The sequence below is a fragment of the Colletotrichum spaethianum genome, assembly GCF_022836535.1.
Source record: "Colletotrichum spaethianum MAFF 239500 DNA, contig09, whole genome shotgun sequence".
NCBI classification, from domain to species: domain Eukaryota; kingdom Fungi; phylum Ascomycota; class Sordariomycetes; order Glomerellales; family Glomerellaceae; genus Colletotrichum; species Colletotrichum spaethianum.
This window is the reverse complement of record NW_026054779.1, coordinates 1,188,860-1,205,706: the sequence shown is the minus strand read 5'-3', so window position 1 is coordinate 1,205,706 and position 16,847 is coordinate 1,188,860. Positions and strand designations below refer to the sequence as shown.

Below are 16,847 nucleotides of genomic sequence, written 5' to 3'. Positions count from 1 at the left end.
GAACATACAAAATACTGCTCCCAAGTCTGATCAGGTTGACAGACTGGGCCAGGCAGCAACTCCGAAGAGATTTTACGCGCAGCACCCCAAGATCAATTCAGAGTGATCAATACCATTTACACTTCCCACAACTAGCCTGCCAGGATATCAGCAACATGTCTAAGCCGACCCCATCAACGACCGACACGGGGCAGCTCGGAGGTCTGACTGATCAGGCAGCCTCATTCGCCGGTGAAGCTTTCCAGAGTTACCGAGGCCCTGACGACAATGTGGACACTGAGTCTGAGACCGGTCCTGAGATTCCCAACTTCGGAACCACCAAGAGAAGCGAGGGCAAGGACCCAAGCTCAGGCTATCGGCAGTACAAAGGGAGTCCTGATCAGGCCGGCAAGGACATAAGCCCTTCCCCTGATCTGGCATCAGACTCCCTTACTGCGGCAGACTTCCGGGCCTAGCAACTCTTGATGGCGAACCTATTAACAATGGTCAACGCAAGCATGACCAAGGACCAAGGGTCTGTTAAGCCTGATCAGGGCGGGACAGATAACCTGCGTCGGTCAACCATCAAGATGCCACCGCCGGACACCAAAGGGGCCCCCACCTTTGACGGCTGTAACATCACCGATTTCCTTGACAAGTATGAAGCCTTGACTGGGCTTGCTGGTTACTCTGACAAAGAGAAGACAAAAGCGTTGCCATGGTACTTACCTGATGAACACCGAGCAACGGTGAAGATCAAGGCTGAAAAGGAGACTTGGCAAGAACTAAGCAAGTTCCTTCTTGACACTTACGGACAACTCGACGAAGAGGTCATCCTTCAACCGAACCGCCGCATCAAGGACCTTATGAAGAGAGACTTGATCAGGGACGATAACCTGACAGAAACTGCAACTTTGTTTCAGAAGGTTGAGAGCGTAAGAGAAAAGGCAAAGGCTAAAGGGAAGCCTGTGATGGGCGCCTAAGAGCTGATTGAGCTTTTTGCTATGTGATTTTCCGAAAACACGATTATGGCAGTGTCCTTGCAGATGGGACTTTCCCCTGCTGATCTGTTTGAGAGAGGGAACTTCAGCGCCTTCAAGAGGGCAATGCTCACATGGGTGGGACAGAAGTCAAGATATAAGGGTCATTACGGAGATTCTGACACTTCTGCCTCCTCCTCATCGGCTACGGTTCCCTATTCCTCAAAGCGGCCTTCCAGCCCTGATCAGGTCAAAGGTACACTCCCTAAGAAGTCTGCTTTCAAAGACATCAAAGTTATGACCGATCCCGCTATGGACGAACTTTCGAAAACAGTAGCAGCCCTCACACTCGCTGTAAAAGCCAGTCTTGAAGCCCAGACTATCTCTAACAGTCAACCTATGGTTGCACGTAGTTATAACGTCTCTGTATCCGGTCCTCCACGGCTATATACACCACCAGCTCGACAACCGTCGTCCTTCAGCAAGCCAGGTTTTGTTCCAGGCCATCCTGATCAGTGTTGGTATGATGCATGCGACCAAAGAAGGTATTGGATGTGCTTGTAACTCAAAAAGGACAAAGAGGCCAACCTGATCATGTTGGACCACGACGTCTACAAGTATGGGGTACTTCGAGGATTGAACGTTGAGGTAAACGAAGTTCCTGATGTTGTTATCTGGGAGCCTGCAAAAACTACTAGCCTGACCGGGTTACTATCCTCACCCATGTGGCGAACAACACCTTGTTCCCAGAAGCCGCAAAAGCAGCAAAACGTATAATTGACCAGGGTGTTGGACGTCCCTTTCAACCTGAGATACAGTGCTACCCACCGCTGTACACCCAAGACGCCCGGGTGAATCTTGTCAAATGCGTCTCAGTATCCCCTAAGACACACGCCGAAGTCTTCCTAACTCAAGGGCAAAAGTGAACGCGGTTACCAGGTCATTGGACACAATGCCGCGACCTATTCTGCGCCGCCCTGATCAGGCAAGGCCCCATTCAGTACGCCAAGGCTTTGTTTCGAAAAACATGCATCGAAGAGGGAGCACTTCCAGCACTGGCTCCCAGGCTGAGGAAATGAATATCGATGCCCGTGCCCAGACTCCTCCGCCGACACAACCTACCGGTCCAGTGCACCCTGATCAGGCCTATCAGACTCCTGAAAGTTCAAGGTCCCCTTCTGTTCAAGCTGTACCAGCGGGCGAGCACGCCAACTTCGCGCATAGTTCAGGATATGCTCAAGAACTGCCAAAGAGGATTCTATCCCAGATCAACTGGAGATAATGGACTGAGCTGCGTCTGCTCAAGCTATTGCCAAGAAATTTGGAGGGAATATTACCATCCCTTCGACGTCGCACTTCGAGTCTGGCCCAGCTTAACCAGGATGCGATGGTAATGATACGCCAGATGCTGGACAGCAACGGGTACTCGGACATCTACCTAGAGGCTCCCTCTGACCTGATCAGGGAGGTGAAACCATACGAAAGATCAGGGGCCTGCGAGGCAATTGACAGATATAACAGAGACGTCCTAAACCTTATGAGCGGAACTGCTAAGGTCAGACTTATCAAGACGCTTGACTTGACCACCATTGAGTCTATTGTTCTGCACTTTATGATGCCTCACTTTGTGATCAACGTCCGAGTCGGTGGTCTTTGCCCTGATCAGAACGACTTGATCAAGGGTGTCATTGACAATGGTTCACAAATCAACGTTATTTCAAGATTGTACGCAGACAAGCACGCTATCAAGCTTACAACTACGCCGCTTGGGATGAACGCTTTTGATCCCAATTCAGAGCGTGTATCCTTTGACGGAGCAGCTATCGTGCCTGTCTGGGTTGAAGGCCACTGTTTCCTAACCAGCATGTTCGTTGCTGACGATAGAAGGATGAACGAACCACTTCTTCTGGGATCGCCTTTTGGGTTCCATACGCAGATCAACTACGTGTATGGCCCCGACATGATCACGCTGATACTGACAACAGGGCAAATTCGCTCTATGTCCCAGCTGTATTCCTGAAGTTTGGCAATCCTGGGAAATTCCTGGACTATCTGCCAGACTGGGACAACTATGTAAGAGCTCTTAAGGCCATCTCCCTGATCAGACCAAGCTGCATCAAGACCAGGAAAACTAGACTCCAGTAATGGTACTAGGACTGTTGCTGGAAAGCTTGAAATTCCTGGACATGAGCTACAAGAAGACGACGAAGAAGTGATCCAATTATCTGAAAAAGAGTCAGATTATCTGGTGAAAGTGGCACTAACTACACTTCTTGCCCCAGCTGTAGAAGACGTCTATAAGACTATAGCAAAGGTTAGAAGGCACGATAACAAGGGATGTTCTTGCTGCGTTGGAAAGCCAACCCGCCCCACATCGACACAGATCGTCTTGATCAGGCCTGCTGCCCCAAGGTCTACCTTAACCAGTTATCAGCGACTATTGGGAAAGTTAAAGCAGAAAGAATCAGGAAGCGAATAGTCAAACAGTTCGACATGATCAACAAAAAGGGACGCCGTTTCCCCAGAGCAACCACACAGCTACGCAGTGGAGCTAACAAAACATCATTCCCAGCCTGATCAGACCAAGCAGGATGCAAAGGTATTCACCATGTATAAGGGAAAAGACAAGAAGATACATCCGGTTGATGACCAACCGTCTGACGGATCAACCCCTGACGGTGATCCCCTCTGGAAAGTCAAGAACCTGGCTGAAGCCGAAAAGACAATGCAACCCGATGAGGGACCGTTCCGAGGCCTGATCAGGCCTAAGTATTCAAGTATTGAGCCGTATTCACGCCTCAAGCCAGACAGATTGGCGGCCATCATGGATACACTGGTCATCTCCTACCCGCGAGAAGGACCTATTCCTCCAAGTCCTTCTGAACCGCGAAAATGCTCTCGCTTGGGACTTCTCTGAAAACGGCGCGCTTGACCCGAAAGTTGCCCCCCCACAGGTGATCAGGACTGTGCCTCATAAAGCTTGGCGAGAAAAGGGAATTCCGATACCTAGAGCGCTTGAATCACAAGCTATGGACATTATCCGGGTACGAATCGATAAGGGTATCCTAGAAGAAGGTCATGGGGCTATACGAAACCCTTGGTTTCTTGTAAAGAAGAAGGATGGTTCTCTACGCCTGATCAATTCAGCTACTCGAATGAATGGGGTCATGATTCGCGATGCCTTTGCTCCTCTAGGAGCAGAGAATTTCTCAGAAGATTTCGGCATGTGCCAGATTCTCTCACTCTTGGACTTCTTCTCTGGATACGACCAAGTCCCTCTAGCTGAAGAAAGCAGGGATTTAACAACGTTTGCTACACCCCTTGGACTTCTACGCATGTGCACCTTACCGCAAGGTGGCACCAATTCTGTGGCACAGTTCATGAGAGTTATCACCCGGATACTCTATGACCTTATACCACATTGTTGCCGGGCTTTTCTTGATGATATCGTCATCAAAGGGCCTACAACCACGTACAACGATGAGGAGCTCCCTGATCAGGCCGGCATTCGACGCTACATCTACGAACATATTCGCTACGTCGACATGGTGCTCTTCAATGTCGAGTTGGCAGGCTGCACAATAGCTAGCAAGAAATCACAGTGGCTTCAGAGAACGGCTGTTATCGTCGGCTATGTCTGCGGTTCTGGAGGTCGCTGCCCTGATCAGGCGAACGTCATCAAGATCAAGGAATGGGAAAAATGCAAAGACATCAGTGAAGTCAGGTCATTTGTAGGGATAACTGGGTTCTACAGATCATAGGTCAATAGATACTCGGAGATCACTTTGCCTTTCCAGAAACTCCTCAAAAAGAACGCCACGTTTACCTGGGGGCCTGATCAGGTCAACGCCATGGATACCCTTAAGTCCAAACTAACAACTTCTCCTGTAATCATTTCATTATCCTATGGCCCAGAGCTGGGTTAGTGGTCATCAGCACAGATGCGAGCCTGCAAGGTTGGGGCGCAGTACTAAGTCAGATGATCAGTACCCAGAGGGCTGTGGCAAGGTATGAAAGTGGTATCTGGAGAGGCGCTGAGTTAAAATACGACTCTGGGAAACTGGAATTGAGAGCGGTTTTGATGACATTGAAGAAGCTCTGAAACTACGTCTACGGTATCAGATTTTTGTTGGAAACTGATGCACAGGTCCTAGTTGCTCAGCTCAACGGAGGGTCTCACGATCTTCCTGGCGCTTAATCACTAGGTGGATTGCTTGGATACGTCTTTTCGACTTTGACGTCAAGCATATACCGGGGACGAAGAATGTGGTAGCGGATGCGCTATCACGAAAAGCACCAGGGTTATCCGATATCGAGGAATACGAGAGCCCTGATCAGGTTGAAGATTTCATCGACGCTAACCTCTACTTTGTTCGACTGCACGAATCATTCGGAGGATCCAAATCCGGCATTTCAAAGACCTCTCACCTGCATCAACTCCCTGAAGCATGGCTCTGCCCTGATCAGTACTGGACTGACCGAACGAGACAAATCATCTTCCATCTAAAGACACTATTACGCCAGATGGAATATCACAGCATACTTTCAGGAAGTTCAAAATAGAGGCCTGGTGTTATCTTGCTCGAGATGGCTATTTATACCGTCGACCAACAAAGAGATGCCCGATCCCTAGACGCCTTATTGACGACCCAAAGATTCAGGAGAACCTGATCAGGAACGCACACGTCGAATCAGGACACCGGGACGCGATGCAACATTCCATCGGCTTTCTGTATCCTATATCTGGAAAGATATGTACCGGAGGGTGCAGGCCCAGCTCGCGTCATGCCCATGCCTGTCAGAAGGCTCGATCAACCCGGATGGACGACTGGCACATCGGTACAGTCCCAGGGGAATTACCGTTTACGAAGATATCTATTGATGTCCAGTGGATTGGTTCCTGGGCACTGATCGAGGGACGTTGTGATATGACGGGTTGGCCCGAAGCAAGGAGGGTAAGGACTGTCACCTCTGATCAGGTCGCCGACTTCATCTGGGAAGACTTTTTCTGCCGCCACGGTGTCTGTGGAGAGATGATTGTCGACGGCGGACCAGAAAACAAAGGGACTGTGGACCGCCTGAATGAAAAGTATGGTATCAGAAAAAGGGTTATATCAGCGTATAACTCAAAGGCGAACGGGGTCAATGAACAAGGCCATAAACCCATTGCGCACACCATCTTGACCTGGTCAGACGGAGGAAAAAGAGATTGGGGGAAGATTGTGCCTACTACGCTGTTTGCAGACCGAACGACAGTCCGCGCACCAACGGGCTACACACCTTTCTTCCTAACTACAGGATACGAAGCGATCACACCCATCGAAGAATCTACCTTGACTTGGAGAGTATTAGACTGGGGACGAGTTCGTGACCCTGATCAGGAACTCGCTGCCAGGATACGCTCCTTTGAACAACTTGAAATCGATAGGGAGACTGCAGCAAGAATGTGGCTCTTGCGAGACAGAAATCTGCGGATTACTATAACGCACGCCATCAACACACAATGCGGTCAGAGAAGCTTCAGCCTGGCGATTTAGTTCTTGTCTTCGACGAGAAACGCGCAATCGACAAATCGAAAGCTAGGAAACTTACATACCGTTGGCAAGGCCCTTTACGAGTCCACTCTGTGTCTGAGAACTCGGCATGTACCGCCTAGAGACGCTTGCTGGTGACCTTATCACGAGGGCCACATACGCTGGGAAACGTCTCAAGAGATATATCGAGAACGACGCCGGTTTCTGGGAATCGGAGGATCCTGCGTGGGCCAAAGCCAAGCTCAAAGACGAAATAACCCCCTTCTTCCCAGCCCAGGACCACCAAGACGAACTTTGGGAAGTAGACATGGCTCCTAGCCCTGATCAGGACGAAGACATCATGCAGACACGATCGAGGCTTCAACAGCTACGCCTCGAAAAAGAAAACGACACGCTCCGCAGAGAACTAGAGCATTGGAAGTCATCGTCCAGACTTGCGATTGACATCCAACCCAAGGACTCGGCAAAGGACGCGCAGTATACTGACATGACACAGCAAGCCTGATCAGGCCTGCTGTCATATCCTTTCATTTTCCTTTATTAATGTCTACATCGCACTGTCATTTCCATAACATTTCGCACGCATTTCCTTTCACGAAAAGTTCATTGATTCGGAACCCTTATTGCATTCATCAATAAACTTGGGACGAGGTTATCTGGGAAAGGAAACGCCTGATCAGACCTAGAAACATCCCAGAATCACCCAAATCCTAAGCCCAAACCACCAAGTCATCAGACAACCCTATATCCCTAGTCCGAATCCTCATCATCACCCTCCGTCTTCCAGTCAATACTATCCTGCACCCAGATAGAGCCATCCAAGATACCAGGCGACTTTCTCTCCTTCTTAGAAAGCCCCTTATACTGATCCTTGATAAGTTTCATAAGGTCAGACCGAAAGAACTGCGTGGAATCGATAGAAGAGATATTGTTAGGAATGCTTGAGGGGACGCCGCCGCCGCTGGCTCTTCGCTCTTTGGTGCCCTTTACCCGACCCATGTATCCAAACTCCTGGTAAAAGTCCTTGTTTCGATAGCAGCATTGGACTTGAGTCTCGTGGTAAAGGCAATTGGAGCATGCATTGCCGAATTCGTTAGGAAGGGAGACGCATTCCCAGAAGGGACGAAACAGGCGACCTGATCAGGCCCAGCCCGGACAGCCTGCCAACCCTTTTCGCAGCATTCGCAAGGGACAGCATTGCGACCACCAAGGCCATGGACAGCCAAGGCGGCGCCAGCCTGCATGCGACTAGCAAGCTTCCAAGCCAGGGATCCAAAAGCACCCTGATAACCGGCATAGACGAAAACGCGACGCTTGAACAAGCCAGTCTTGGTATGATCTTGGAGGACTTGAAGGACATTGCCTCTTGCGATAGCCTGCCAGAAGGCCTGAGCAACTTTCTTGCGAGTCTGACCATTCTGAATTTCATCGGCAAACTGGACTTCGCAGTAGAGACTACCGATCGGAGACTCGAGTTTTCGCCACACTAAGGAAGTTGCGATCTGTCTGATCAGAGCTATGAACCTTCAACAGGGAGTAGGGGACGACTTACTGTGGCATTGACAGGAGTTATGGCCAGGTAATTGTTTCCAGCAGGAGGGTCGCAAGTAAAGAACCACGGGTTCCAGGCAGCTTCAGGCTTGCGCTTGGGAGGCATGGCGATGTCTGATCAGGGCTGTGGTGAGAAAGTTAAGTTGATTTGTTGAGTGGTTTTGAGTTGCAGAAAAGATGAAGCTTAAGAAGCAACGTGAAGTTGTGTGGAGGAAGAGAAGAAGTGATCTGAAGGAAGATTCCTGGCCTCTTTTTTTTTATCCTGCTAACTACGGCCTGCTTCTTCTAATTCACTGATCAGAGGGAAGGAACTAAGAGAAAAGAAGTGATTCACTGTTGTGAACAGGAAGAAGTTATTCACTTTTGTGAACATTGGGCAGATGAACAACTATCTTCTTTACCTTCCTGTATCCACCTTTTTACTCTTTCTCTTCAGCAACTTCGAATTGCTCCTTCCTCACAACAAGGTCAAGATTCGTCAGAAACAAAGCTATAAAATAAGCCCAAGAAACCCGCCAACAACAACTTTCACTTTTCCTTCTTCCACCACCACCATCAACTTCAGCCACACAATTTCGAGCCAACCAACAATCAACAACACATTATTCCCTTTTTCTTTTTACTTTCTCACCCTGATCAGACCCATCTACACACATCTACAACTCATCATGTCTTCCTTCCAAGCCGTTAACGTTATCTGGAACGCTCCTGCCGGCCCAGATGGAACCAACAACATGTGGGTTTTGGAGCACTGCCAAACTCTCTTCGAGGAATGCCGCATTCAGAATCTCAGCGACAATCTCCCTGATCCGACTAAGCAAACCACGAACGCCATCAAGATGCCGCAGAAATCACAGCACGCGCATCCCGAAGACCTCAAGCCACTCGAAGGGTTCACAGACCCGGCTACTGAAGACCCTATTACTCCGCTGAGACCTCCCAACTGTCCTGGTCCGTCTGATCAGGGCGACGGACCTGCTCCCATGTGGATTCCGAGTAACAACGCGTCTGCCATAAGCATGATGTATAATCGCTGGGGCAAGGGCTTTTCGCAAGATGGTTCTTGGGGAAGTGGACAAACAACGAGTCAAAAACCTACCTCCCTGGTATCTACAACGCGGTTGGACATTTGGTTAAGCAGTCTTGGATGGCCTCTGACGATGTCCAAAGTCTTGCGGCATTTGCTGCTCGAGATGCCAAGGTCAATTGCTTTGTTGCCGACAGCCCTCCTTGGAGCCGCGACACCCCTACTGTGACGGCCAGACCTGATCAGAAGGACCGGATTCGAAAGGCGGACTGCCTGGCGTTCGTTACCCATCACATCAATCATTTCACTGCCCTCTTCGTTAACCAAGTTACTGGACGATCTTTCTGGTATGACAGTATGTGGAGAGACGGAGATGCAACCCTTCGGTACGCTATTGATATGGACCGTCTCTGCAAGTTCTATCAGAGCGTCAATGCTGCCCCCAACCTGATCAAGGTGATCCGCATGAAAGCAGGCATTGTGATCGGCCCTCAACAGCCTGACGAGTGGACTTGCGGAATGCATGCAGCGGAATTCATCAGATGCTGCATCCGAGACAACGTTACCAACATCGCAAAGAGTCCGACTTGGACGAAGGTTTGGAACGATAGCAGAGGCAACGTCATTGACCACGTTAACCATTTCTGGCGTCAATGGGTTACTGAAGAGTTCAGTAAACCAGGAAACTACGGCAGAAAGGACCTTCGCAATAAGCCGAGGCTTGTACTGGACAGTTATGACAAGAGACTTCGACAAGAAGCATCCAGCAAGCCTGATCAGACTAAGGAGGACACACCGGAATTCTCTAACACCTTTCCTGGGACTTTTAAGCCCATCAAAAAGACGCCTTCTTCAGCACCTCAAGACGACGATCTCACCAGTCTCTTTGGTTCGATGCGCCCCCCTCAGATACTGGTGCGCCACAGGACCAGCCAGGCTTCTCTACCACGCCAGCCCCAGAAGGTAACGTGGTGAGGCCATCTCCTAAGCCTGATCAGGCTCAGGATGTAGACGACGAAGAGGAGGTTAGCGATGCTGAGTCTGAGGCCACCGCGAAGCCCGCGCTCCCGCGCTGCCCCTTAACCTCAAGCGATTGTCTAATGTGGCTTCTACTGCGTACATGAAGGCTGAAGGACAGCGAAATGCTTATGAGAAAGCCCTGTTCAATACACAGGAGCAGCGCCACAAGCTAAGGGAGCGCAGGGTCAAGTCTATTACCGACTACACCAGGGACGAATATGTTAGTATGTTCGAGAACCCTTATGAGACGGTGGCAGTGCGACAGCGCCCTTGGCAGCTGTTTCTACGACCTACAATTGCACCTGGATGGGAGGGTCATAAGCGGTATGATCAGGGACGGGAGTGGGATGCTAAGTTCGAGGAGGAGCGTCTCGAGGCTGAGAGGGAGGCAGCTCGTAACGAGGCGAGTGGCTCGAGATACTCTTTCCGCCGCCGCTAGGAGGACATCACAGGTCTGATCAGGGAGGATACAATAAGGAGGATTGGTTTTTGCTTTTACATGTCGTCTGCCCCTATGCTTTTACACTTTTCTCCTTTTAATATGTTGCGCGAAGAAGAAAACTGGGGGACGATTGGAAAGGGGCAGGGTTTCGCGTTTTCATTTTTCCTTTTATCAGCCTGCAGACACAATCACAGGCCTGATCAGATGTGACTAAGCAGGACCCTTCCAAGTACAAAAGGGGGCTCTAGTCAGATACTATCACAGAGATCGGGATCTCATCACGAAGCAGACAGAGAAGCTTGACATCTTTAGACAGGCACTTAGACAGACACGGACGAATTCATCACTTTGATATCTAAACAAGACGTGTAATAAGTGACTGTTGCTTTGTTTCCTTAGGCCTGACTAGACCTCTAAGGTCTAGGAGGGTATCCTCCTCCTCCAGAGATCACGACACACACATGCGTACCACTTAGCAACAAGGGCAAATCCGAACAGACTGCAAGACGTGAAGGATACACTTTTCTGGTTTGCTCATGGCCCTGATCAGGCCAAGGAGGACCTGAAAAGAGTAGTATCTCACGGTCTAGGCGTTGGGGTAGTCACTTGGGGTAATCGGTCACTCCAGGTGCACTCGTGACGATACTGGGACCTTGGTGTTTGGTGTGGTTTGTGTGTCAACTGCCCACTTGCTGGCTTCCTTTATCCCACGCAGTTTCAATAGGTAGATAAGGCAATTAACCTTTAAATAGTAGCTATATTATACTAAAGAAGTTAATATTTATATTCTATTTAATACCTTAGATCCTTATTAGTATAATAAGCTAAAGGAAAAATTTATTATTAACGTTAACTTTACCCTTTTATTATAGTATATACTTGATTGATTTAAGTATATAGTAAGGCCTCTTAGTTAAAGCAATATTAACTAAGTATTAGCTAATACTACTATAAAGGCAGCTAGGCTAGACTTTGATCCTGAGATATTTATAGATATAGATGATCTTATTAATGAAAATGTTAATAAGGCTGTATTTAGTAAAGAATTAGTTAGTATAGCTAGGGATAAAAATAATAACCTTAAAATAGTATTAGTACTATTACTGTTAGTAATATTAACGCTAATAATAATATTATAAGTACTATTATAATATAAGTTATAATATTATATAATTAAGGATAATATAGATACTTAGTAAAGCAGGGGCATAATAGAGAATAATCTACTTATTCTCTTATTAATATAGGTTAAAAAGAAATAGTAATATATAATTAATAATAATACTAGTAATAGTATTATTATAGTAGTAGTTTAAATTTTTAATTATTATGCAAAAAGGGAAAAAAAGGTATCTTTTTAAAGCCCTAGATTAAGGCTATTAATTAATACTACTCTTATTATTATATAATATTGTAGTTGTTATGACCTTTTGAATTAAAAAGTAGAAGTTTCTATATATAATAGGCAAAAGTGATGCTATTCGTGATGCGAGGTGCAACCCCCCTTTTGCTGCTGCAACCCCCCTTTTTTTGCCCCTTACGTGAGTAAGGGGTTTTTAGCGCAGCAGCCTGATGACTAAAACCCCTGGGTAAGTGCGCTTCGAACAAGTGTTTTTTGCGTTGACGTTTCAGTGTCAAGACGTCTTTGTAGTTAGGCTATAAATGGAAAAAAGCCTATTTTGGCGAAGCTCCTTGCTCAATGCTTTGCATACATGTTTCAGAACGTCTGCTCCTGCTCAACTCGGGGTATATGATCCATGCAGTCCACAACAATCACCACGCTGTATGACCACCGTCAATGACCAGGTTGCTACCCGTCATAAACGTACTAGCGTTGCCCATCAAGAAAAGAGCTGCACCCTTGAATTCTTTTGGCTCCGCCAACCGGCCGAACATGTTAAGGCTCTCCCACTCTTTCTTTAAGCCTGGGATCTCTTCAAAGTTTTTCTCCACCATCGGCGTCATGATATGACCCGGGCTGATGCAGTTTACTCGAACACCACCAGTTCCTTCCTCCGTGATAGGACTCCACTCCATTGCGAGATTCCGCGCCAATTGAATGACTGCAGCCTTGGAAGAATTGTAGACCGGGGACAGCAGGCCGTGGTTTGCAATCAACCCCGACATGCTGGCGATGAAGCAGATGCTGCCGCGGGTCTTGTACTTGAACATCTGGCGTGCAACGGACGTTGCGGTCATGAAGACACCTGTGTAGTTGACGGCTAGCATCTTGTTCACATCATCAACGCTGTAGTCGGCCGCTGGTGTAATTTGTTGGATTCCTGCAGCTGCTACGCATCCGTCGATTCTCTGATTCTCGTCGGCGATTTCGGTGATGATCTTGTCGAGTCCTTTGGTATCCACAACGTCGGCTTTTCTGTACTGAAGAGAACCTCCCCATTCCGGCACAACTCGGGCAAGTGCCTCGGCGTATTCTTCATGAGGATTTTCTTGCCTATCCAGGCAATAGACTAGGCAGATGTTAGGTTTAATTTCCTCATCGTCAAATCATGGAAAAATATGGTCGTCTTACCTTTACCCCCGGCCTCGGCAAGTGCTTCCGCAATGCTCAGTCCAAGCCCCTGAGCGCCACCTGTAACGATAAAAGTCCGGCCCTTCAAGTTAAAGTCGGCAAATTGCGCTTTGCCGAAGTTGGTTTCTCTAGGCGGCACGATCTCGGTCGCAGCGTTTTTCTTGGGATCAATAGTGGTTGGCTTTTGCTCGACGTTCTGTCGATGTGTGCTGTGGAACAGTCGGCAAGAAAGTGGTTCGCTTAATGCCTGGACGGTGGCCGGTGCAAGAAGTGCGCGTGATGGCCAGGCATGAGAGCGTAAGGCGCAGCGCACGGCTCTGTTTGCGAGAGACATTTTTAATTGCGGGAACGAAATGGTTTTAATGTGCGCTGAATCATAAACACGGTGTTAGGAGGTAGAGATTGGGTACAAGTTGATGGATCAGGTTGCTTAAGATAGATGGAGTGAGATACCAGCATGCAGCGGGTTCCAGGTGCGGCGTATGCGCGTTCTAAATACCAATAATGACACCTAGCTGTCACCCGTGTATTTGTGGAGATTTGAGACCGCCCGACGGAACAATGGGAGTAAAGATGCCAAAATGAACCTTTCAGACAGAATGTTGACCTCAAAACAATCCAGAAGTGACCTTCTGCTAGGATTGACGTTTCGCTGGCGTCATCCCGAATCCTGAAACTTAAGAGGACCAGCAGTTGGCGTGACAGGCCTTGATTTTAGCAGGAGAGTCTATTTCCTGCTGAGCCGCTGCGAAACGAATCAGGCGGACGCGTGCCACGGCAGCTGAAATCAGTAAGGAGCAGCTGCTCCGGGCCGCTGGTTTGCTGATTGCGGCGAAGGTTTGTGAACACGGGACCGTTGTGCCGCCGAAGATTCTCCTCCAACAGCGTTGAAAGGTGGTTCAGCCACACGATGCACACAGGCGATGACGTGGCTAACAAACAGGGCAGACAAATGAGCTTGAGGGTGACAAGCCGCAGGCACCATCTGTAGATCAATGCCACGGAATCAAACAAGGTCGCCGCCACGCGCAGCTAGCAGAGCTGGTTGGCTTGCGTTGCGTTGACGGGAAGACATATCGGGTCCTGGTCTAGGATTTCCTCATGATGAGCGAGTTGACCCAACAAATCCGGTCCACTTCCCGGTTTACGCTCCTGGTCGCTGATCAACAATCTTACCGCCGTTCGTTTCCCGTTTGGCCAGCTATTCGCCCCACAGCACCCTTGCCTGGAGTGCTTCTCCAACAAACTTCGGCCTGCTGAGATTGCCATCGGGATTCAGCTGGCCCAACTCGCTTACCGAAAGTTTCTCTCGGTATTTCGGTATCACTGACAGCAGAGGTGGTCTGTGGTCTGGACGAAAGCGATGGCAGGCCGGAGAGACCTCCGCGCGGAGATCACCTCCGGATATAGAGATCCGCTCCCCGGGCCGTCTCGGTGGGTCCCGCAGGGCTGAAGGGCAGCTTCCGAAAGAGGCTTGACGTCAAGCAGAAAACGTTGGAATAAGCGTCCGGTTTCATTCCTATCCATTCCTTAAATTATCCCTTACCGTCGACCGCCAACAGGTCTTGTGTTGGATATCTTGGCCATATCGCTTTTCGCCTTACAGGGTGCACGTCCCCCATCACTGCTAGGTACAATATGAGTAACTACCTCCCCGGCCAGACCCACTTAGGCTATGGAGCAAGCATTCCGTTTTTATCAAACCTTTGCACCCGGAGGCGCATTATGTGATCCTGGTCGTGATCGAGCCCCGACGTCTTCGAGTTCGACTTGAAGCACCTTTTGGGTATTCTTCTGGACTTTGTCCTGTATCTCTTTGCCCTCGAACATGAAAGAAAGTTCTTCGAGAGTGCGACCTTGGGTCTCAGGAAATATCGTGTACACCGTGGCAATCTCGACCAAGATCCAGACGCAATATACAATGTAGTATTTCCAGCCAATAGAGTCGAGGGCGATGGGGTTGACGTAAGTGTTGAAAAAGACAGCGAATCGAACAGTAAGTTGCTCAACAGCAATTCCTTTGGCCCTACAAAATGTTGTTAGCTCCAATCAGATGGGGTAAAAAGGGAGGCGAAATAGAAGGCCAGCGCAGTTTCAGTTGAAAAACGCACCTCTGACTGAATGGAAATAGCTCCACAAGATAAGTGTATCTATAGTAAGTTTACATTAGTTTCAATTCCGTGGAACAGAACCCTATACGAAGATGGAGGTAATTACGCAAGAGCATTCCAGCCAATGTTATAGAATCTGTGATTGTAAATTTAGCACCCGCAGCGTTCTTATATTCCAGTGTTCTTACTTACGGGGAGTAAACGAATATGAAAACCAGGACGGGAATGGCCGCCCTTTGGGAATTCTCTATCGCGAATCTGGCAGATGCAATGGTCCACACAGTGTATACCGCAGCAGTCCCGATGGTGCACACTAAGAACATCTTCCTTCTGGCAAAACGGGGGGCAATCAACGCTATGGGAACAGCGTTGATTAATCCTTCACCCACATTAGTTTATATTCTTGTAATCTTGCGACACACAACAGAGAGAACAACAAACTTACCCCAACACGTGTTGCTTAGGATAACCTTCTGGACAGTGCGGTTGTCCGTAATGCCTACGAGATTGAGAATCTTTTTCATATAAAAAGACAGAAGACCGTTTCCACTCCATTGAGTGAAGAAGCCCATGATTGCAGCGAGCATGAACCGACGGCGCATAGCGGCATCGCGGAAAACATCAGCCCAAGCAAACTTGCTGGCGACTTCCTTCTCCTGCTGAATAGTGGACATGATCTGTGCGTACTCTAGGCGGACAAATTCTTCGCCGTTCTCGCCTTCGCTGTGGTACTTGTGCAGAATGGCGTATGCTTCATCACCCCGGTCCTTGGAAATAAGCCACCGAGGTGACTCGGGACAAAAAGGCATAAATATGATTTGACATCCGCTAGGTACGAGTTGAAGGAGACTCGGAATCCTCCAGGCCCATGTGCTGGACATTTGAAAGGTGCCCTGTCACTATTAGTACATGTAACAATAACACAACCCTTTCGAGCAAGTGGTAAGAGGCAGGAAATACATAGGTGATACCAGCAGCCGCTATAGCGCCTTTTCATTTTTTTCCTCGTTAGTCTTTTTACGAATGTGAACTAATCCGGAGTTTCAATCATACCTACGAACCAACTAGCATTGAAGAGACTTTTTTCTCACCCAAGTTAGCAACAACCATCTTCGGGCTTGAATGGTGTATAAAAAAACGAACCTGGTCATGATTGGGCGCTCTTTTGCATAGGATAGTTCACCAATGAGTGAGGATGCGTTTATGATAGCGAAAGGGATGCCGAACCCTAGAACCCAACGTGAAGCTAAAAACATGTCCACATTCCGCGAACCGGCTTGAAGTCCGGCACCTAGCACCATGATCCAGGAACCAAAGAGGATAGTGCGTCGACGACCAAGACGTTGGCTGACGAAAGGCACAAATGGGATTGCCATCAAAGCACCGAGCGAGTACATTGCATTAAGAAGACCGAGTCTAGACGCGTTTGGTCGCCCAAAGTCTGAGTTTGTCGGCATCAGCAGCGTTCGTGTCAGAGAGACAGAAGGTTTACACTCCAAGCTTACATTCGAACCATGATGTAACGGCTTGAAGACTATTCATCATAGATGAATCGAACCCAGAAGTCCATTCCACTCCAAGACCAGTTGGAATCAGGATTAAGTAAAGAAAGCGCAAGCTCGGCTTCTGATACCATATCTTTTTGTCGTCTTGAGCGATCCGCGATAGAG

At 48.5% G+C, this 16,847-nt stretch overlaps 9 protein-coding genes across 9 annotated transcripts; 6 read left to right on the top strand and 3 right to left on the bottom strand.

Annotated features, from left to right (window-relative positions):
* Positions 1-155: 155 nt before the first annotated feature.
* On the top strand, positions 156-455 carry ColSpa_04535 (uncharacterized protein; the record flags this gene model as incomplete). Its single annotated transcript, XM_049270747.1, has 1 exon — positions 156-455. The coding sequence occupies one exon, from the start codon at positions 156-158 to the stop codon at positions 453-455; it is 300 nt and encodes a 99-aa protein (XP_049126704.1).
* A 27-nt stretch (positions 456-482) lies between these two features.
* Positions 483-962, top strand: ColSpa_04534 (uncharacterized protein; the record flags this gene model as incomplete). Its single annotated transcript, XM_049270746.1, has 1 exon — positions 483-962. One exon carries the CDS (start codon positions 483-485, stop codon positions 960-962), a length of 480 nt encoding a protein of 159 aa, XP_049126703.1.
* A 1,402-nt stretch (positions 963-2,364) lies between these two features.
* ColSpa_04533 (uncharacterized protein) lies at positions 2,365-2,979 on the top strand (the record flags this gene model as incomplete). The annotated part of the gene is made up of 1 exon (XM_049270745.1): positions 2,365-2,979. The coding sequence occupies one exon, from the start codon at positions 2,365-2,367 to the stop codon at positions 2,977-2,979; it is 615 nt and encodes a 204-aa protein (XP_049126702.1).
* Positions 2,980-6,800: 3,821 nt separating this feature from the next.
* Positions 6,801-6,998, top strand: ColSpa_04532 (uncharacterized protein; the record flags this gene model as incomplete). Its single annotated transcript, XM_049270744.1, has 1 exon — positions 6,801-6,998. The coding sequence occupies one exon, from the start codon at positions 6,801-6,803 to the stop codon at positions 6,996-6,998; it is 198 nt and encodes a 65-aa protein (XP_049126701.1).
* Positions 6,999-7,243: 245 nt separating this feature from the next.
* On the bottom strand, positions 7,244-8,150 carry ColSpa_04531 (uncharacterized protein; the record flags this gene model as incomplete). The annotated part of the gene is made up of 3 exons (XM_049270743.1): positions 7,244-7,504; positions 7,630-7,995; positions 8,046-8,150. The coding sequence occupies 3 exons, from the start codon at positions 8,148-8,150 to the stop codon at positions 7,244-7,246; spliced, it is 732 nt and encodes a 243-aa protein (XP_049126700.1).
* A 562-nt stretch (positions 8,151-8,712) lies between these two features.
* ColSpa_04530 (uncharacterized protein) lies at positions 8,713-10,046 on the top strand (the record flags this gene model as incomplete). The annotated part of the gene is made up of 2 exons (XM_049270742.1): positions 8,713-9,150; positions 9,186-10,046. 2 exons carry the CDS (start codon positions 8,713-8,715, stop codon positions 10,044-10,046), a joined length of 1,299 nt encoding a protein of 432 aa, XP_049126699.1.
* Positions 10,047-10,191: 145 nt separating this feature from the next.
* Positions 10,192-10,530, top strand: ColSpa_04529 (uncharacterized protein; the record flags this gene model as incomplete). Its single annotated transcript, XM_049270741.1, has 1 exon — positions 10,192-10,530. The coding sequence occupies one exon, from the start codon at positions 10,192-10,194 to the stop codon at positions 10,528-10,530; it is 339 nt and encodes a 112-aa protein (XP_049126698.1).
* A 1,776-nt stretch (positions 10,531-12,306) lies between these two features.
* ColSpa_04528 (sorting nexin-12) lies at positions 12,307-13,400 on the bottom strand (the record flags this gene model as incomplete). Its single annotated transcript, XM_049270740.1, has 2 exons — positions 12,307-13,004; positions 13,067-13,400. 2 exons carry the CDS (start codon positions 13,398-13,400, stop codon positions 12,307-12,309), a joined length of 1,032 nt encoding a protein of 343 aa, XP_049126697.1.
* Positions 13,401-14,764: 1,364 nt separating this feature from the next.
* On the bottom strand, positions 14,765-15,986 carry ColSpa_04527 (lactose permease; the record flags this gene model as incomplete). Its single annotated transcript, XM_049270739.1, has 3 exons — positions 14,765-15,092; positions 15,370-15,490; positions 15,623-15,986. 3 exons carry the CDS (start codon positions 15,984-15,986, stop codon positions 14,765-14,767), a joined length of 813 nt encoding a protein of 270 aa, XP_049126696.1.
* Between the last annotated feature and the right edge of the window lie 861 nt (positions 15,987-16,847).